Source organism: Orycteropus afer, unplaced genomic scaffold (assembly GCF_000298275.1).
Source record: "Orycteropus afer afer isolate SDZICR_OR568_19922 unplaced genomic scaffold, OryAfe1.0 scaffold00075, whole genome shotgun sequence".
Classification (NCBI taxonomy): domain Eukaryota; kingdom Metazoa; phylum Chordata; class Mammalia; order Tubulidentata; family Orycteropodidae; genus Orycteropus; species Orycteropus afer.
Window position 1 is genome coordinate 3,832,477 of NW_006921662.1, and position 22,838 is coordinate 3,855,314.

The window sequence follows — 22,838 nt, forward strand, 5'->3', positions numbered from 1 at the left end:
TATTGAATTATGAATAGTGTAAGTTTTAGATTATAATTTGTACATTTACTTAGAAAACTAATGTCTTTTCTTTTTTATTGCTGAAATTTAGGTCTATTTTTACAATGGAAAATATTATGGACCTGAAACTATAGCAACCAAGTCAACATCTTGTAAGTCACTACTGAGCTATTTTTCATATTATCTCCATAATAAAATATATTTTACCACTTAAATAGTTGTATTATTTCATATTCAAACTGTTATTTAAAAATATTTAAAAGATATGCTTTCCATAAATATAATATTATGGATTATTATGTAAAATATAGGTGAATATCATATTAAAATACAATATATTAAATTCAGATACTTGTTGCTGTTAGGTATCATCTTTAACTCATAGTGACTCCATGTGGTAGAGCAAAATTTCCAGAGTTTTCTTAACTGTGATTTTCAGAGACACAAATCAGCAGGTCTTTTTCCATAGAGTTGATGGATGGGTGGGTTTCAACTGCCAGCATTTTGGTTAGTAGAACAGTGCTTAACTGTTTGCATGACAGATCCCAAATTCAGATTAAATACTCCCTGCCAAATATATATATATATATATATATATATATATATATATATATATATATATAGCTATTAAGTTGGTATTAGCAGATGATGGTTCAGTTATTAAAGAATTGTTGACTTCACAAAATAATACACAAGAGGATTATCTTCACGGGCTATTAAATTATGACTATTTTTGTGACATTTCTTTCATATGAGCAATTTTATTTTATGTAATAGTCTGAGATTATTACTTATTTTATCCTTCAACCATCATTTTGTAGAAGTGGATATTAGATGAATACTTGTTCTGACTTACCTAACTGAAGCTAATATAAATATTTCTTTATAACATCAACAATATGGTTGTTTATGTTTATTATCATTAACATTTTAAAAATTATTTTAATCAAAGTAAAGGTGAACACGAAAAATATCAAGTAAATGAAAATTTCATTATTTTAATGAAAATAAAACTGTGTCACATCACTCCCATTCATTGTTCTGCTCACCAAAGTAATCAGTTTTAAACACTTCTATTTTCAGTTCTCTTTATAGTTCACTGTATAAGTAAATACCATTTGTATGTTGCTTTTTCTAGAATTATTAGTATTGTCTATTGATATGAGCCTATGCAGAAAGAACACTTAGTACACTGCTTTAAATTATCTTTATTTACTTACTCTGTATTTAAAATTATTTAAAACTGTATGTTATATCATCAACCATAGGCTATTTCTGTTGCTGTCTTTGTCTTCTTTCTTACATACATATGCACATATAAAATCACTAAAGGTTTATTTTCCAAAGTCAAGAGGAAGATTCAAAAGCTGCTTCCTTTCCAAACTGCTTTAGTAAGTTCAATGAAACGTTTTACTCCTTCTTGTTAAGATTTTTAATGAGAGCTCTGGTGTTAAATGCCATACAAATGTAGCCATTATCTATGATTCTATTTCAGTATTAGACTATTCCTTTGTATCTCCTCCTAATAAAAAGAAATTCATTGAATTTTTTTGACTATGCAAATACTTTTTAGCTACATTATCCACTTATGGGGTCTTATACTCAACTGGGCATTTCAAACTCACACACCTTAATAGGCTACCAGCTCACAGCAGCCTAGAAACTATTCTCTGACTCTCTTAGTGGTGGATCTGACATGACAGAAGACCACATTTGTGGTGCGGGAGCCACCTTGGTTTAGAAGCCATATTCCTCTCCCCCCTCAAAAAAAAAAAAAAAAAAAAAAAAAAAAAACCAAAAAAAAAAAGAAAAAAAAAAAAAAAAAAAAGCCTGTGAGGTCAGGTGATCTGCTCCCAAAATATCAGCCACTGAAAACCTTGTAGAGCACAGTGCTACTCTGACACATGTGGGGTCACCAGGAGTCAAGCCAGAGTTGACTTGATAGTGACTCTTTCTTTCTTTTCTCTAATAATATATATATATTTTTTATTTATCTTTTGTTTGTTTGTTTACTTTTATTGTGGTGAAAACATACGCAGCAAGACATTTGCCAACATAACAACTTCCACATTTACAGCTCAGGGACATTTATGACATTTTTCACATTGTGCCACCATTAGTGCTATCCTTTTCCAAAATATCCCACCATCATTAACATAAACTTAATGCCCTGCAAACAAAAGCTTCCCCTTTACTCCTCCCTCCTACCCCTGGTAGCCACTAAAACTTCCTGCTAACAACAAAAAAAGTTTCCTTTCATGTTTAAACCTTTCCTTGACTTTTTACGATAGTGGACTAATACAATATTTATCCTTCTGTGGTTGACTTATTTCACACAGCATAATATATTCCAAGTTCATCAACATTATGTGGTGTTTTGCAGATTTTACATTATACTTTAAGGTTGCATAGTATTCCATTGTGTGTATGTACTAGTGTTTGGTTATCCATTCCTCCGTTGATGGGCACCTAGGTTATTTCCATCTCTTGGCTATTGTGAATAGTGCTGTGATGAATGTACATGTGCATATTATCTATTTGTGTCCCAGCCCTCATTTCTTTAGGACATATAGTTAGTAATGGGATTGCTAGATCAAATGGTATTTCTATTTCCAACTTTTTAAGGAATCACCGTACCGATTTCCAAGTGGTTGTATCATTTTAAAGTCCCACAAGAAGTATATGAGAGTTTCAATCTCTCCACCTCCCTGTCAACATTTGTTATTTTCTATCTTACTGAACTTTGCTATTAATGCTGGAGTGAGATGGTATCTCATTGTTGTTTTGATTTTCATCTAATGGCTAAATTGTGAACATTTCTTCATGTGTTTGCTAGATGCCTGAATATCTGCTTTGGTGAAGTGTGACACATTGGTGAAGTGTCTGTGCATGTTTTTAATTGGATTGTTTGTCTTTTTAATGTTGAGGTGATGGACTTTTCTATAAATTTGAGAGATAAGTCCTTTGTCAGATATATCATTGCCAACTATTTTCCTCCAATCTGTAGGTCTCTTTTTACTCTTTTGGAGGTCACTTGATGGATAAGAATTTAATTTTTAGAAGGTCCAGATCATCTGGTTTCTCTTCTGCTGTTTGTGTATTTTGGGTTATGTTTGATAGTCTCTTTATGCCATAAATTAGAGCCCCTAAGTTTGCCCCTATTTTTTCTTTGATGAACTTTATAGTTTCAGGTTTCACATTTAAGTCTTTGATCCATCTGGAGTGCGTTTTTGTGTATGGTGTGAAGTATAGATCATGCTTCATTTTTCTGCAATTGGATATCCAGTTTTGACAGCACCATTTGTTAAAAAGACTATCTCTTCCCCATTTAATGGATTTTGGTCCTTTGTCAGAGAACAGCTTATCATAGGTGGCTGGATCTATTTCTGGGTTCTCAATTCCATCCCACTGGTCTGTGTGTCTTCTTGTACCAATGCCTGGCTGTTTTGACTGCTGTTATGGTATAATAGGTTTTGAGATCTAGCAGTGTGAGACTTAGATTTGTTCTTGTTCTTCAGCAGTGCTTTGTCTATCTAAGGTCCTTTTTCTTTCCATATAAAATTTGTGATTTTAAAGATAGGGTCTTTCCATATCTTTGAAGAATGTTGATGGGATCTAGATTGGGATTGCATTGGATGTGTAGACTGCTTTGGGTAGTATTGACATTTTCACAACATTCAATGTTCCTATCCATAAGCATCGTATGTCCTTTCATTTATGTAGATCTTTTACAGTTTTTTGAAGTATTATTTTCTAGTTTTCTTTGTATAGCTCTTTTCTGTCCCTGGTAAGATTTATTCCTAAGTATCTTATCTTTCTGGTAGTTATTGTAAATGGTATTGATTTCTTTATTTCCTTTTCAGAGACCTCATTGCTGGTGTAGAGGAATTCAACTGATTTTTATATGTTGATCTTGTATCCTACCAGTATGCTAAATTTTCCACTAAGTTCTGTAGTTTTCTTGCCGAGTCTCTTGGGTTTTCTATGTATAGGATCATATCCTCTGCAAAACTTCTAATAACATTTTAATGGATAAAGCTTTCAGAGCTATCAAAAGGGATATGCCTAGTTACCAGAGTATAGTGTATGCAGAGAAGACCAAAGCTGTGGTTTCCCACCATATTGATATGGTTTATACATAAACTTTCCTGTCTAGATGCAGTTTCAAAATCAAGGTAACTTTTATCTCAAGGCCAAATTCTTATTCCTGAAGATTTATGATTTAGGAGCTCCAGATTTGCATTTTCAAGTTCATATTTCCAATTGTTTGTTTAGTAATTATGTCAAATTCTCAAGTCCAAAACAGACTACTGTTCTCTCTTATCACCTGTTCCACCCACAGCCTTCTGGTTTCCAGTTAATTTCACCTCCATTTAACCATTTTCCCCCACTTCACAGCTACTGCCCTGGTCTGAATGAACTACTTGTCACTTCTTGCCTGGATTGTGACATACTCATTAAGTAGTCAAATGGATAATTGAAGTATATTACTCTACTCAAAATCCTGTAGTGGCTAACATTTTCACATAGAGTGAAAGCTAAAGTATCTTTAATATGATTTAAAAGGTTCAAGTGATCTGGCCCTGCTACCTCTACCTCTTGCAACACTGTCAAGTGGCATCTCCTTCTGTTATCCCTTTTACTCTCTGAGTTCCAGTCTCACTATAATTTCTGCTATTTCTTTGACATGCCAGCCATACTCCTGCCATTGAGTTCTTGATCTAAGGATGCCCTCTGCCCAGAGCATACATTCCAGATATTTGTTTGACTAACTCCCTTACCTTCCTAATAGGCCTCCCTGACATATTTAGTAACTCAGCTTGATTCTGGGATCTAATACCTCCCACAATCCAAATGCCCTACTCTTGCTCTTCCTTTTTATCTTCATAGACCTTATGTTCTAAGCTGTTTTATCATTTGCTTATGTATTAAATTTATTGCTTATGGTCAGACTTCCCCAATAGGAGGTAAGTTCCATGAGGACAGAGACTTTTGTTTTATTCTCTGAAGTATCCTAAGCATTTATAACATGCTTGGTGAACAGTAAGACCTAAAATGATTTTCTTTTTTTTTTGGAATAGTGTATAGTTAGTACTTACTGTATTCCAGGCATTGCGCTAAGTGTTTACTGTGAATCAACTAATTTAACATCTTTTAAGAATGAGGGAATTGAGGCATAAACATATCAAAGATTCTGGCCAGAGTCCCAAGTGCGAAGAGATAGAGCTAAGATTTGAACCTAAGCAGTCTGGCTCTGGGGTGAAGGCCGTTATGTGGTTGCATTATTTTGTGGCACTTACACTGTATATGAAAAGCATGACATACTACTCATTGCAATATTTCCAACATATCCTCTTCTCTGCCTTTAGGGAAAATTTAAGTCAGGGCAAGTCTTATCCTAACTGTAAAATGGAACATGTTCCCCCTTGGTTAATTAATTTTACCCTCAATGAGCAGGTAAAAGGCCTTATCTTTATAGGCGAGAGGCCTTTCTGATACCCTTAAGAAGATACACAATCTATGGGTTTCTCTTTGAGAATTATAAGTAGATTAACTCTTTGATTTTTTTTCAAAATGGAGTGATTGGAAGAGAGAGAATTAAATCTAAATAACATTATATCATAAAGGAGCAATATTTAATGGAAGGGAAGAAAGTTACTCTTCTATATTCTAATTATTCTCCTTAAATTTAAAATGATTTTTATTGATCCTGCAAACTCTATGTGAAATTTACAACATCAGGAATTTATTGTATTTAATCTTATTCTTAAACCTCAAATAAATAAATAAAAATATTAAGATGCAAGGACTTTACAAGTGATTATTCAAAGAATCTAGCAAATATGTTCTCTTAATGTGTTACTTTTCATTTCTAGATAATTCTAAAGCACTGATTATATTTCTGGCATTTCTGATTATTGTGACATCAATAGCCCTGCTTATTGTTCTCTACAAAATCTATGACCTGCATAAGAAAAGATCCTGGTAAGAGTTGCTTTCCAAATGTAAAAATAATAAAAACAGTAATAATAATACAAGCACATAGTCATGGGGGCAGGAATGGAACCAGTTAAGTGAAATATGTGAATTCAAGCAGCACAGTGTGAAGTTCAGTTCACGACTGAACCTAGATCAAAGAATTTTAGTAAGAGTTTTATTGGTTTATATAAAATCTTAATATTTACTACAACTACTAATAGTGTTATGGACTTCTTTAACAGTAACCAGAGAAAAGAGGGGAGCTCTGGTGGCATAGTACCTTAGGCATTTGACTGCTAACCAGAAGGCTGGTGGTTCAAACCCATCAGCTACTCCTTGGAAGGAAAGTTGGGCAATCTACTTCCGTCATGATACTGCCTTGGAAACTCAAGGAGGGGTCGGTATGAGTTGGATCCGACTCGCCGGCAGTACATTGGGTTTGTTAATGAAAACAGAGTGTGTCAAGTCCTTTAGTACAGAATGGATTAGATGGCTCTAAAAATAACAAAAAGTGAAAGAAGTGAGGTTTGGGATATCTGGGGTAACATACGTATTTATTTGGCCAGGAACAGCTATATTTTAGGAATAGCCAACTCTCATTAACTCATTGCCCTCCAGTCCGATCCGAGGGGGTATCACTTCAGAAGTAGATTGCCCAACCTTCTTTCTGAGGAGTGGCTGGTGGATTTGAACCACCAGCCATCTGATTAGCAGTCAAATGCCTTAGGCACTATGCCACAAATAGTAGGATTTTTGAAATAGTTCTGTCTCTTACCTGAATTTAGGAGACATCCTCTGCTTGGTTCTTTCCTCCTTTTTTTTTTCCTCTCTTTTCTTCTACTTCCTCTCCACTTCTTCTCTCCTTATATCTTCCTTATCTCTCTTACTGGGAGCTCTGATAGCATAGTGCCTAAGGCGTTTGGCTGCTAACCAAAAGGCTGGTGGTTCAAACCCACCAGCCACTCCTCGGAAGGAAGGTTGGTCAATCTACTTACGTAGTGATATCCCCTCAGAAACCCAAGGAGGGGTTGCAATGAGTGGGAACTGACTGGACGGCAGTGAGTTTGGTTTTTTGGTTTTATCTCCCTTACTACCTGCCTATAGCAATTCTTTAATTCATAAATTAATAAATTGAATGCCAACTGAACTCTATATTTCTTAAAAGCATAAAACAAAACAAAACAAAAACCCCACTGTATATTTCTTGTTTCCACAGCAATTTAGATGAACAACAGGAACTTGTTGAAAGGGGTAAGTATGCACATTTGTACTGATGAATATTCGCCTCCCCTGCATTTGAATCTATTCAGTTTTTGTAAGAATTCAGTGCCTTGATTTAACCCAGATTTTCTCTGTTGATGAAACTTAAATTCATTTTTTTAATCATAAAGCATCTCTGAAGTGCCTGGTGTATATCAGATATTGTGCCAGGTACTCAGAATACCAAAGTGACAAGAAGGTTGGGCAATCTACTTCCATAGCGATACCACCTTGGAAAACCAAGGAGGGGTCACTATGAGTAAGGACTCTGCCCTTAAAGAGTTTAGAATGTAATAGAGAAAAACAGCAGTACTGACAAATAATCCAGTAATGTGATAAATGCCATTGTCATTGAATGTTCATGGTTCTATAGCAAGAGAGAAGACTCCTTATGGGGAGGGGAAATTGAGGCTTCTAGGATGGTGGGGGAACCACTAGACTGAAAAATGAGGTAGAGGGAAGAGACCACAGAAGGTCACAGAGATGATAAGGTAGTAAATGTCCTCAAGTCCTTGCAAGTGTGGGTGGCTGCTCCCACTAAAAGCACCTTTATGAACATGACAAAGGATAAGAACTTGACTTAGAGGAGGAAAATAAATTCCTTTTCTTTTCAAAACTTTTATACTGTTTCTTTAATTTATTAAAAAAAAAACACGATTTTTCATAAAGGGGACTAGAATTAAAGAAATCACACTGGTTTACAATAATGAAAATTATTTTTCTCATACTCATGAGAAGAACATTTTCAGAACTCCTCCATCTTGTTTTGACTTGTCCTTGAAGGGCTTCCCCATGGCAATAGCATATACCATGTCTGTAAGCTAAGGCTTTGTATTACTGCTCAACATTCTATTATATATTTATTCATTTCTTGTTTAATCTCCCCTAATAGAATGTAAATTTGTGAAGGGAGGGATATTTTCTAGAAGACTAAAGAATGAATCCAAGACACATATTTAATGAAATTTATACAAATAATTTAAGGATAGATGTAACACCAGTCCTAAATCTTTACTATGTTTAAAGATGATGAAAAACAATTGATGAATGTGGAGCCAATCCATGCAGACGTTTTGTTGGAATCATATAAGAGAAAGATTGCTGATGAAGGGAGACTATTTCTGGCTGAATTTCAGGTGTGTGCATTCTTAACATATAATGAGGAATCTTAATTGATTGTTAAGATAGTTTCATTTTAAATGCATTTGTGTAACCAGTTTTCTTTACACTGTATCTCACACCACACTACAACATAGACAGAGCAGATATTTATGGACCAGGAAAGAGAATCATAGAGGCTGACAAGCTCATAGTTGCAGAGTTAGTAAATATTTTCATATATTCTGTATTGTGTTTATTACCAATTATGAAGTTGTGTCTCAGAATATACTTGATCAGTTTTGAATTTGTACTCCACATTGTCATCCAAGTGTGTGTGTTTTAAGTGAATTTTAAAGTGTCACAGAATTCTCAATTTACTTTAACTTTTGGGTTTTGTTCGCTATGTAATATCCATTGCTAACTTTTAAAGAAAACAAGGTTTTATTTTTTGTAATTCCTAACAGTGTTCATCTAATTACCACATACAACTTGTTCATCAGTATAAAGGCAATATATTAAGGATACCATTTTATTTAAAGGATAACTGGCAAGGGGAGACTTAACTTCCCTGAATCTGTTTTGACCAAAGGATCTCTGTGTATTTCAGAGCATACCACGGGTGTTCAGCAAATTTTCTATTAAGGATGCTCGAAAGTCCTTTAACCAGAATAAAAACCGTTATGTTGACATCCTTCCTTGTAAGTACTCATTGAGAATTGAGTGACTATATATTGAGGCTACTCAGTTATTCCATATTTCATTTATTTTTCTTTTCTTTAAACAGATGATTATAACCGTGTTGAACTCTCTGAGATAAATGGAGATGCAGGGTCAAACTATATAAATGCCAGCTACATTGATGTAAGTAAAAATGCATTGTTTTTTCATTAATGATTTTCATCGTGCTTGTATCTATGCACTCCATTCATTTCCTTCTTTATTTTGGGGAAATGTTTTAAATATTGTTAGAAATACTTTGAAGTAAATCCATAATGTAACTTATAAACAACAAAATCAATACTATTTATATGAGTAGTTATATATCATTTGCCTACTGGTATCAAGTATGTTGTTGTGTTGTTGTTTGTGCCATCCAGTTGGCCCCGACTCATAGCAACCCCTCCTTGGGTTTTCGAGGCAGTATGCTAAGGAAGTAGCTTGCCCAACCTTCCTTTCGAGGAGTGGCTGGGGGGTTTAAACTGCCAGCCATCTGGTTAGCAGTCAAATGCATTAGGCTCTATGCTACCAGAGCTCCTAGTCTAGGGTTTTCCTCTACCAATCATTAACATGTCCTGGTGGCCTATTAAGAAGCTCTGGTGGTGCAGTGGTTAAGGCATTTGGCTGCTAATCAAAAGATCGATGGTTTGAACTCATCAGCTGTTCCACAGGAGAAATATGGGCAGTGTGCTTTCGTAAAGATTTACAGCCCTGGAAACCTCATGGGGATCACACTATGAGTTGGAATTCACTCAATAACAGTGGGTTTAATAATAACAACAAGTAAATACTTGTTGGATAAATGACTGTATGAATAATACTGGTTACCAACATTTATCTTAAATTTTGTGGCCCATGTGACTAAATTTCATCTAGTTGCAAAGGTTATTTCTCTCTGAAGAGCTTCTTTGATTGCTGAAGTGAATTCAAGGAGGATGAGGTAATTTGGGAAGAATTTAGCACAATCTTGTCTGCCTCTGTACTCCTTTGTCTTGACTAATAGAAGTAGATAAAGCAGACATTTTAAATAATGAAGTATGAGTCATTGTATGTCTTACCTGGCATAGCAAAAAAAAAAAAAAAAAAAAAAAGGGAGGGAGAGTTTGAGGGAATCAGTGGTCTATTCTAGCACTTGTTAAGAGGTAGAATTGTAGTGTAATCCCAGAGTGATTTATGGAAAGAAATTGAGTAAAAATCCCAAAATTAACTACATGGTAGTGGGGAAGGAAGGTTGGGCAATCCTACTTCCGTAGTGATACTGCCTCGGAAACCCAAGGAGGGGTCGCTATGAGTCGGGGCCGACTCGACGGCGCATAACAACAACAACAACAACAGTGGGGAAGATTAGATTGTGGCAAATGGTTCTATAAGCAGTGGCAGAAATAAAATATTGGAATGTCAGAGTTGCTATTGTAAATTGATGCACATCCCAGATGAATCTAATTTTTAAAATTGTTTTCAGTACATAGCAAAGACTCAAAAGTTATGAGTATTTTTTTGCAAATGATAACATGTTGACACAGTTACATGCTTGATCATATATTAATTAAAATCCCCCTTATAATTTTAAGGGAGCTCTGGTAGCATAGTGGCTAAGGCACTAGACTGCTAACCAGAAGGCTGGCGGTTCAAACCCACCAGCCACTCCTCGGAAGGAAGGTTGGGCAATCCTACTTCCATAGTGATACTGCCTCGGAAACCCAAGGAGGGGTCTCTATGAGTTGGGGCCGACTGGATGGCAAATAACAACAACAACAATATAATTTTAAAATGTCCTGGAAAATCCACAACAAAGAAATTGTTGTGTATCTAAAGCAGTGCCGTTGAGTCATAATTTTGTACATTAATGAATAATTGAGTTTCAATAAATGATATGCCTTTGTGTATGTGTTTTGAACAGGGTTTCAAAGAACCCAGGAAATACATTGCTGCACAAGGTAATTTATTTGATAGTCTACTACTCCTTTAAACAATTGCTTTATAGCACTTGTAAGAAATATTTCTTATTAGCTTTCATTTTTTCACTTCCTAGGACCCAGAGATGAAACTGTTGACGACTTCTGGAGGATGATTTGGGAACAAAAAGCCACAGTTATTGTGATGGTCACTCGGTGTGAAGAAGGAAACAGGGTAAGGAATCAGCAGATTTATAGGGTAGAAAGATTGTTGGGGTTGGGAAAAGAAAATGTTGAATTGCATTTTGAAAAGCATGTATATGTGTCTGATGACTAGACAGACCTCTACATTAGTCATGGTAACACAATTTAAATTTTTCATAAACGTAGGAAAAGATATACACACATACACACACACACACAGCTAAATATATGTATGCACAAAATTTATATGCTTATGCTTAATTGGGGAGCTCTGGTAGCATAGTGCCTAAGGCATTTGACTGCTAACCAGAAGGCTGGTGGTTCAAATCCACCAGCCACTCCTCAGAAGGAAGATGGGGCAATCAGAAACCCAAGGAGGAGTCACTATGAGTTGGGTCCGACTTAACAGCACATAACAACAACAACAACACGCTTAATTGGTAGACTTCCCTTTCTTTTCAGTATTGTTATTACTTCAGTATATAGGGACTAACTTCACAAGTGATTGCGAATGCTTGAAACCAAACTGACTCTGGGCAGATGCATGGTAACACATGCAATGTGACTTTAGGAGGCATGGCAATTTTTCACCCTCTTCCCTAAAACAAAGCACATACAATCTATTCCTTTCTGATGATCACTGAATATACGCTGTATACCATGAAGCTAGGCCTGAGCAGATCATCCTTCTGCTAAACAGTATGAAGAAATTCCTTCAGGAGACATTTCAAACATCATTGTTTAGGGTGGATATGCATATAAAGGAGAATACATAAATGTTTGAGAATTTCAGATGAATGAAATTTTGTAGCTTAGCTTTTTAAGAAGAATATTTAGTGAACCTAATTTTCTGAAATGGAAAACTGGAATCATTAATGATTTTTTAAAATACAGAACAAGTGTGCAGAATACTGGCCATCAATGGAACAGGGTACCAAGACTTTTGGAGATGTGGTTGTAAAGATCAACGAGCACAAAAGATGCCCAGATTATATTATTCAGAAGTTGAACGTTACAAATGTGAGTTTATTTTATTACATAATTTTGTTTTGACTTTTTTTTTCTCAAAATAGAGTAATGGAATATTAAAATGAGAAGTTAAAATGTAGCAGAAGAAGCAGTTAGATTAGAACAATAACACAAGCCAACAGGGTCATATTAAGTCATTGGTCAAAGAAGTGATTTTTCAAGTCAAATTAAAAGTATTTATTATTCTCTGATACTTAAAGTATAAAGAAAAGATAAGAGCTCATTAAATGTGTTTATTAAATGATTAAATGATTGAATTAATGAACAATAGTCACTATTCTCAATGACTTTACTAGCATTATGAAAAAATATTTATACAAGTGGCATAAAGTACCTGAGTGGTACAAGTGGTTTCAACTTAACTAGTAACCAAAAGATTGGTGGTTCAATCCCACCCAGAGGCACTGTGGAATAAAGGCCTGGCACATTTTGATTCCATAAAGATTATCCTATGGAGTTCATTTCTACTCTGTCATCTATGAGATCAACATGAGTTGGAATTGATTCAAGGGCAAATGGTTGTTTTTTGGGGGGAGCGGGATGGGGTAGAGTTTAAGAAGTATAAAGTTTTAACTATGGAGCTCCATTCTACTCTGTAACACACGGTTACCATGAGTCAGAATCAACTTCATGGCAATGAGTTTAGTTGTTGTAGGTTTTATAAAGTACAAGTTATAACTATGTTGTAGAGATATGTTCAGCTCAGAAAAGAAAGAGTTCAGTGCAGCCTTAAATAATAGTTAAAAGAGATTTTCACACATGTTGCCTTATTCCAGTGACATAAAAAGTCCACAACAGGCAACTATATAGAGATATAAAGTAGATTAATGTGCACTTAATTAATTGCTTAGGACTGAGGCCCTAGAGCCAGAATAGAGATGACTGGTAATGGTTTCTTTCTTGGGCTAATGAAAATGTTTTATAATTAGATAGTGATGATGGCTCTATAACTGTATAAATATCATGAAAAATTGTACACTTTAGGTTAATTTTATGGTGTTCAAAATACATTTTAATAGAGTTGTTTAAAAAAATGGTGGTCTTTACAGAGAAGTTTGAAAATTTCTCTAAATTCCAGCTGTTGGAGGGCTTTCAGTAATCTAAATTTTGTTTCTATGGTTCAGATAAAAATAGAAAATAAAAATAGACTTATTTTTGTATTTCTCTCAAGGGCTTCTAAGAGTCTTGTGGAATTACTAACTGCTGTGCCCATGGAAGGGCTGTAGAACAATTTCATCAGTATTTTATGGCTGAACAAGGGCTTGGCTAAGCCATCAAGGCCCCCAATCCATAGACATGGGTGGATATGCAGAGGTTGATGCTCATCAGCATTACATTCATTAGTCTGGGATTACTTTTCATAGTCAGCTCAGTTATTTCCTATCAGAAAATTAGAACCAACTTTTTTTTTTTCTCTTTTCCCTTTTTTATTTCTTTAAAAAGCAATTTGTTTCTCCTGTCATGTAATACAGGTGGTTCTTCTTCATACCTGCTTAGTCAGACATGCATCTTCTGGTGGCTGCAGTGAAGCTGGGACAAACCTGAGCTGTAATCTGGGGCTGACTTTATTCAGTTCTCTCTATATTCTAAATTGATGGCTCTAATATGAGAGAGCCTAAGAAATGTAGTGTTAATCAAATTATTAGATTTTTTTCACATGACCAATAGTCCTGTTTGCAGGCCACCAAGCAGAAGTATTTCAAATAGTTGTGAGAATGACTTTTTCTTTATATCTTTTCACACATACTCACACACACACACCTATGCACCCCCTCTTACCCCCTGATCTTTGGTTAGCTTGTTTATTTTGTTTTTCTGATGGGGCAACATGGACGTTCTTAAGAATTGGAGCTAAACGTATCTCTTGCTTATTGGTCAGTGCATGCCAATCCTGCATGTTATCTCAACTACTAATTATTAGTTGAAAAGGAAATTACCAACATGGTTGGAAAAAATAGTTACAAGATGCCACAGGTGGCACAATGTGTAAGGCATTTGACTACTAACCAGAAGGTTGGCTGTTCAAACCCACCAGACACTCCTTGGAAGGAAGATGCGGCTATCTACTTCCATAAAGACTTACCACCTGGAACACCCAATGGGGGTCACTATGAGTTGAAATCAGCTTGATGGCAGTGGGTTTAAGGAATTAAGAACTCTTATTTCCTTAGTGCTTTACTTTTGCATGACACGTATTTTTTGTACTGTGGTTCCTACCACTTGGTTATGTCAGGTTTGCTTTAGAGGTGAAAAGAAATAATAATAATAATATTCAAAGGAAATATTGTATCTTGACTAGAAAAAAGAGAAAACAACTGGCAGAGAAGTGACTCACATTCAGTTCACCAGTTGGCCAGATCATGGGGTTCCTGAAGATCCTCACCTGCTCCTCAAGCTGCGACGAAGAGTAAACGCTTTCAGCAACTTCTTCAGTGGCCCCATTGTTGTGCACTGCAGGTAAAGAAAGAACTCCAATAGAAAGCAAGCTCTGAGCTACTCAAATCCTTCTGCCTCACACTTCTAGGGACATTCTTTCCTGTGGAAATTGCTATTTGGGTGAACAATCTGTAAGGAGAAACTTAAATAGTTTTCTCTACTTCTTTCTTGACTAGTACTATCCTGTTTCTTTTCCTGGCCACAATAACGCCTTCACTGCTTTTTTGTTTCTGTCAGTGCTGGTGTTGGGCGGACAGGCACCTATATTGGAATTGACGCCATGCTAGAGGGCCTGGAGGCAGAAAACAAAGTGGATATTTATGGCTATGTAGTCAAGCTACGGCGACAGAGGTGTCTGATGGTTCAAGTGGAGGTAACTTCTGATCTTTAGTGATTATTCTCACTTTAGTTTTCTGCAATAAATCTGTTCATGGTGGAATAATGATCTTAAAAGTAACTCAAACTCTTCACCACTTCATGCAATGGCTGACAATAGTTTTCTTTTAATTTCATGAAAACTAAAACATGTGTAGCCCACCGATCATACCAGAATTTTATATTAGTGTCTATAAGTACAGTGGAAGAAAGATGAATGTAAAATATATATTTAAAATAATACAATAACACAGTTTGGTGGGTCCTCAAAATTTAAACACAGAACTACCACATGACCCAGCAATTCTGATCCTGGGCATATACCCAAAAGAATTGAAAGCAGGAACACAAATAGAAAGTTGTACACCATTGTTCATTGCAGCATTGTTCATAACAGCCAAAAGGTAGAAACAATCTAAATGTCCATCAACAGATGAATGAGTAAACAAAATGTGGTATATACATAAAATGGGTTATTGCTGAGCCATAAAGAGAAATGAAGTCCTGATACATGCCACAAAATGGATGTATCTTGAAAATATTATATGAAATAAGTCAGTCCCAAAAGGGCAAATACTGTATGATACCACTTAAATAAAATAAACAAATGTATAAGAGACCAAAACTTATTAGTGGTTACAGGAGTGGGAAGGATGGGGGAAAGGAGTGTTATTGTTTATTGATTAGTCTGGGTTTGCTATTCTTAATCAACTCAGTTATTTCCTGTCAGAAAATTACAAGTAACATTTTATTTTTTTGATTTTCTTTTAATGGTGGCAGGATAATTGGAAAAAGGACAGTCATATTGGTTGTACTACCTTATGAATATAATCAATGTCACTGAATTATACACATAAATATTGTTGAATTTGCTAATGTTTTGTTATATACAGTTTTACCACTCTAAAAAAAAAGAATGAAATACCATTTGCACACATTAGATAGGGAACATTTCTGAAAATATTAAATGTTAATATATAGATATAAGGAGCTCTAGTGGCACCTTGCCTAAGGCATTTGACTGCTAACCAGAAAGTTGGCCCTTCAAACCTCTGAGCGTTTCCGAGGAAGGAAGATGGGGCAGTCTTCTACCACAAAGATTTACCACCTCAGAAACCCAAAGTGTTGGAATTGACCAGATGGCAGTGAGTTTGGTTTGGTTTGGTTTGCACTTATATAGACATAGGGAAATAAATACTTCCGCACAGTGAATGGGATGTGAATTGGAATGTCTTATTTAGGGAGCAATTTGACAGCATCTCATAAAATAATCAATTTTTCTTTGTCTCAGTTAAGTCATCTGGAAAACAGAGATAGTTCTTACCTCAGAGGATAGTCATGGCAAATAAAGTAATACAGGTAAAAGTAAAGTAATACAAGTAAAGCACTTAGAAAATTTTCTGGCAAAAATCATGCATTCAGAAATTACAAGTGGTTGTTATTATTGAGAATGCTCAAACTTGACCTAACCAATCTACATGTATGTATGTACCCAGGGAAAGTACTTTCAAATGTGCAACTAAAAGCATGTACAACAATGTTCACTGCATTCCAGTATTGTTTGAATAGCAAAACATGGGAAACAACCTAGATATATATTAATAGGGGAATGGATAAACAATATGTGGACATGTGCACTTTCTTTACAATGAATGTTATGCAGCAGTTGAAAAAGGAGTAAACTAGGTATATATCTATTTATAAGGTGCTCTGGTGGTATATTGCCTAAGACATTTGACTGCTAACCAAAAGGTTCAAACCCACCAACCATTCCGCAGAAGGAAAATGGAACAATCTACTTCCATAAAGATTTACTGCCTCTGAAACCCAATGGGGGTTGCTATGAGTTGGACAAGACTTGATGGTAGAGAGGTTTTTTTTTTTTTTTAATCTATCTGTATGGACAGAAATGAAAACAATGAGTTATTAAAGTCACCAAATGAAACACAGAATTCCATTTATGTCATTTTTTAGAAAACACATAAAATATACAATGTTTATTAAGCAACAACAACAGCATCCCCTGCCATCCAGTTGATTTCAACTTATAATGGCTCTATAAGACAGAGAAGAACTTCCTCATAGGGTTTCAAAGGCTGTAAATCTTCATGGAAACAGACTGTCTCAACTTTCTCCTGTTGAGCACCTGGTGAGTTCGAACTGCCATCTTTTGGTTATCAGCTGCATGCTTTAACAACTGTACCACCCAGAGTTGCCAATGTCTAGAGATACATAAATGTTAATATAGAAATTTAAAAATAAATTGTTGCCAGAGAAAAAGAAGATACATCCATTCTGAAAAAATAAAATAAAATGGAAGATGCGGCCAAAAACAGGAGATTGGAAGTGTTAGTTAAAGAAATTTTAATCTCAAAAATACTGAATACGAATACAAGGAATGGGAATTCTTTAGTCTGGTTTTGCTGTATTTTTTATTTAAATAATTTTCTCTTAAATTTTCTAGAAAGCTATTAAAAATAGATTCAATTTGCTTTTTTTCTCTCAGATACACTGTGAAAGGCATTCTAGTTTCATAGATCAATAATGTGATTTACTGACTCAATAACAGTAAAAAGTAATCAAATATATATATTTTAAATTAGGAATGAAATAAAAACTATGCAATACACAATAGATGCCAAATTTATTTAGCAAGCTATTTTTTTCTTTCATATTCTAGAGAACTCTGTGAAAACCAACTCCATAATACTTAGATGTTCTAGATGTCAGTTTTCTTTAGCCATCCACTATTCCAATATGAGAAAAAAATATGAGAATACTTATTTTATTTAAATGTGACTCATAGGACCCTAAATTATTTGTATTTTCCTTTGAAATTATAGGCACAGTACATCTTGATCCATCAGGCCTTGGTGGAGTATAATCAGTTTGGGGAAACAGAAGTGAGCTTGTCTGAATTACACCCATATCTATACAACATGAAGAAAAGAGATCCCCCCAGTGAGCCATCTCCACTAGAGGCTGAATTCCAGGTAATAACAGTGATTCCAAATACAGTAATAATGGTAGCTAACTTTTACTGAGTGTTGTCTGCCTTTCAGCTTCTGTTCTATACAGTTAACATGGTTCTTACTTTTGGGCCTAAACATAATCCAGTGAGGCACAGATGAGGAAACTAAGACAAAGGGAGTTTAAGAGAAATGCCTGAAATGACACAATATTATGTCGGGGGCTGAACTCATAAATCTGATTCTCCAGCCAGCACTTTAAACCATTCCTCATTAAGCTGATATAAAACAAAATGTCAAAATAATAGTATATAGCCACAAAATTGGCCTGCCAAAGGCAATGTAGTATCTCACCTTCAAAAACTGCATCTGGTTTCAGTTTGTAAAGGAAATAATTAGAGAAGTTTATGACTGCTTAGGAAGTTGAACTGGCTGGAACTGATAGACAGAAACTAAAGAATAAATGTGTCCTAACCTATTTATAAAGCAATTACTCTGACAACTAACATAAGATGTAGTTCACTATAGCTTCAAGACAGGTGACATAGTAGTTATTCCCAAATTGCTCAGTTATTTAAAACATTTTGTAACTTTTTTCTTCCACCTATGATTTCCACTTTGGTGAGCCTTTGTGCAAACCACCAAACTGGTCGATTCAGAAGTTTCAAAACAAGACCAAGGATGTGCTTTTAATCAGATGTAGAATCATTTAATGTTTAGAGTCAAAGCGGGACTGAGTTGGGGGCAGGGGGATGAAACCTGCACTATGTTGGAAGAATGAGAAGGTACAGGGTAGCCTTAATCAGCAAAGTGTTTTATTGTTGTTCTGTAGCTCTTTTAGCTGATAGATCAATCCTGTTAAATATGCTAACCCTGATAAACCACATACTATACACATTCACTGTTTGGAGATACTTATTAAATTAAATTATACATAGTCACTATAAGAAATAGTAAATTCTTTCACTGAACAAATATTATTGAGTCTCTGCTCTGTCCTAAGTGTAATTCTAGACACAGGAGTCTAAGTTATTTGCATGTGGACACAGATAGAAGATGTAAAAGAATGGGATCCAGAACCCAGGTAGTTGCCATAACTCTGATAGAAGTAGTGTCCTTACTGCATCTAAATTGAAAGACAGAAAATGAGGAAAGAGATGGAAGTAGGTTGGTAGATTTGCTGATAGGAACTGAAGAAATTCTTGACTCAAGAAATATGAGGGCAGATCATCCATTAAAAGTTGAGGGGACAGGAATGAGAAGGGCAACAAAGACCTTGAGATTTGATGAAGGGAAAGGGTATGAAATAGTAATCTCAAAGATCAGAACGCAAACCTCCAGGTCAGAGATAGGATTTCCAGAAATTTTTTATTGCTTGATTATTTGCAATGTATAGTCATGACTACACAGAGGGTCCAGTCAGTTGGTCTTGTTCTCTACAGTCGCAATAAACTCTTTGCAGAATATTCTGTGTATGTACATGATTTTGAAGACTGAGTAGTTGAGAATACAATCCAAAGGAGGTGAGGGTATTTGCAAATGAATAATTATAGTGGAGGACAATAATAAATGAATTGGTGAAAAAGGACATGAGACATATAGAGAAAGTAATATGGGCAACATGTGGGAGATTTTGACTGGATTGCAGATGACCAGACTGAAGGTACTAGGGTATATGCCTGGGAAAACTAAGGGGTCCTTGTTAATGACAGGGATGGTTAAAAATCATGAGTTTTAAGGTGATACAATTTTTTAGAAACAAGACCTACAAAAGCAAAATGATGAAAGTGGAGGTTAGAATGGCCACATAGTAGAGGGAAAAGTCACAGGAAATGAAGAAACTAAGAAATTAAAAGACTGGAGTGTTGGATATATCATTCTTCTCAATGTAGATGTAACTAAAAATGATGTCCACTTCAAGATGAACACATCAAACTCAATTGGCATAACATACTACAAAAAACATTGTTCTATCTCCTACTTTGGTGAGTAGCGACTGGGATCTTAAAAGCTTGCAAGCAGCCATCTACACACAGCAATGGGTCTCTCCTTGTCCAGAGCAAAGAAGAATGAAGAAAACCAAAGATTGATGGAAACAATTAGTCCTAGTGACTGGTACACCATGCCATCCACATCCTGTAAGACTATGAGACCAGAAGAACTAGATGTGCCTGGCTACCACTGTTAACCACTTGGAAGGGAATCTATGTAGGAGATCCTGGATAGAGAGGGAGAACAATGTGGAACAAAAATCAAAATCATTTGGGGAAAAACAAAAAGGGGCAACCAGGTTTTTTGGTCTGATAGAGCCTGGTGGAACCACTGAAACTATGGTCTCTAGCTGCCCTTCAGGTCTGGAATTGAACTCACACCTATGGCTTCCAGCCAAACAAAAGACAGGCATATGAGTTGAACATTTACCTGAGGTTGATACACTCCTTGGAGAGCACAGTCATGGGGGAAAGAAGGGCTGTTTATGCACAGGGAGACAGCTCAGGGGGCAGGAGTGCATGGAGGGATGGACACAAGGAAGAGGTAACTATGGGAAGGATGTGGGAGTGGAGCTGTTGCATTGGGGTAAATTGTAGTCAATGTCATGAGACAAAGTATATGTGAACTGTTGTATAGAAAGTGAATTTGCTCTGTAAAATTTCACCCAAATCACAATTAAAAAAAAGAAGAAGAAGAAGAAGAACACAGTTAGCCACATTTAAAAATAATTGAGGTTGGGTGATTCAGAGATTGGTACCTACACCTCCAAGTGAGGATCCCAAGAGTAACCTCAGAAGAAAGGCTTCTTAATCTACTTCTGAAAGGTCACAGTCATTGAAAATGCTATAGAACACAGTTCTCCTCTGACATACATGGTGTCATCCAGGAGTTGGAATCAACTTGATAGCAACTTTATATATATATAACTTTATATATATATATATATATACACACACACACACAAATATATATATATATATATACACACACATATACATACACACATATAATGTTACTGAATTACACATATTGCACATGATGAGCTCTTTCTGTTTAGGTTATTCATTCACTTGACAGATATTTATTTAGGAAACTAGGGGAAAGAGAGGATTGCTGGCAGGAAGGTTTTCCAGAAGAAAGTAGAATTTAGACTGATACATAAAGGATAAGTAGAAATTAGCAGAGTGACCAAAAGAGAAAGAGTAGTCCGGGGTGGTGGCCTCTTAATGATGACAAGTTGCTAGAAAGTCTGGGAAGGACATGCACTATTTTCGAAGGATTAAAAGAAATAAGATGGAAGAAACAGGGGCTAGTTAAGAAATGGTTGATGTTTTTCAAGTGGGAAGTGAAGATGGACTGGACTAAGTAGAATGAGAAGAAAGTAAAAGATTTGAGAGTTTCATCAGTAGAAATGAGAGATCTTGCTCACAGATTAGCTGCTATGAGTGACAGACACTAGTTTGGAAGGCATAAACAAATAAAATATCTATTATTCAAAGTGTATGCCAAGTCTTTTGTGAATGCTTTCTAGAGAGTTTATTTCTGATAATTTAAAATAATATACTAATGCTTTTGCAAGATGAATAACAACATCAGTATAGTGTCTTAAAATTATATGAAAACAAATTATTCTACTTTGATATTCAGCAGCTCTTAATAGGAAGCATACTTTATTCTATAGTTGTATATTTTTAGTTCAAAGTCACCGTATCAAATATATTTAAAGGCTGAGTGACTGAGAAGAAAAATTCAAAGGTGAACTTTGAAATGGTGACCTATAAAGAATGTACACAAATTTCACAAAACTTGAAAAAATATTTTTCTGTAGGAGACATGTGATGTCACAATAATAAATAAATATTTAAATTGTTTCTTAAGGACTTTTCCATTCTATTTTTTTCCTTTTTCTTAGAGACTTCCTTCATATAGGAGTTGGAGGACACAGCACATTGGAAATCAAGAAGAAAATAAAAGTAAAAACAGGAATTCTGATGTTATTCCATGTATGTATTTTATTTTTACTTCAAATAAAGTTAAACTCTTTTTTGGATTTGTTTAATACGAGGAAAAATAATCTTTGAAGCAAATTTTCAATATCTGATTGACAGTACAGAAGAAGTTAACAGGTCATTTACATTGTACTTACAGCAAATATTTTGAATCCCAAATGGTTACAAGGGAATTTAGAGTCGTGGGTAGACTGTATTTAGAGTTTCTTTTTGTTTGTTTTTTCCTCTACTAATTATTTCAGAAATTGTTTGTTGGAAAGACATTATCTCTCCAGCTGAGAGAAGAAAAGTCAGGTTCCCTTTACCAGTTCTCTCTGATCTTAAGTTTATTTCAGCTTTTACTCCGTGACAATTTCAAAATACAAAACATTACCTACTCTTGTTCTTTTAAAGTTTTCTCCTTTCCCTTATGTCTGGGAGTTTTAAAGTGGGTGTAAAAAAGTCTATAAACTGTCAATCATTTAATTTTTAATTTTTTTAAAAAAATTATTTTATTTTTTGTGAAAATATACTGAGCAAAACTTGCTCCTATTCCAGAGTTTCTGGATAAAACGATCAGTGACATTGGTTAAATTCTTCAAACCGTGTCAACATTTTATATTTCTCTTCAAGTTGTTTTACATCCATTTACTTAATCTCCCTTCCCCACAGCCTTCTCATCTATACTTTAAAATAGCTATTGATTGTTTGATCTCATATAGATACTTCTTATAAAGTAATCATCGAAACTTAACAGATTAAAATATGCAGTTTTAAAGACTTGATTCTACTATTTAAGTATATGTATAAGACCAAATTTGATACAACTATAATTTATTCAATGGTATAAAGTAGAATTAGCATAGAAAAATATAACCAAAACCAGGGAGTTA

At 35.1% G+C, this 22,838-nt stretch overlaps 1 protein-coding gene across 1 annotated transcript in view; it reads left to right on the forward strand.

Moving 5' to 3' along the window:
* The window catches only part of PTPRC (protein tyrosine phosphatase receptor type C), a 220,135-nt gene that overhangs the window by 180,438 nt on the left and 16,859 nt on the right, over nt 1-22,838 (forward strand). The window contains exons 14-26 of the mRNA XM_042780975.1: nt 92-152; nt 5,877-5,985; nt 7,196-7,230; nt 8,266-8,375; nt 8,948-9,038; nt 9,125-9,201; nt 10,958-10,994; nt 11,090-11,187; nt 12,051-12,176; nt 14,485-14,642; nt 14,859-14,994; nt 17,840-17,989; nt 21,870-21,960. Coding sequence (XP_042636909.1) covers nt 92-152; nt 5,877-5,985; nt 7,196-7,230; nt 8,266-8,375; nt 8,948-9,038; nt 9,125-9,201; nt 10,958-10,994; nt 11,090-11,187; nt 12,051-12,176; nt 14,485-14,642; nt 14,859-14,994; nt 17,840-17,989; nt 21,870-21,960 — 1,279 coding nt within the window. The remainder of the gene's footprint in view (nt 1-91; nt 153-5,876; nt 5,986-7,195; nt 7,231-8,265; nt 8,376-8,947; nt 9,039-9,124; nt 9,202-10,957; nt 10,995-11,089; nt 11,188-12,050; nt 12,177-14,484; nt 14,643-14,858; nt 14,995-17,839; nt 17,990-21,869; nt 21,961-22,838) is intronic.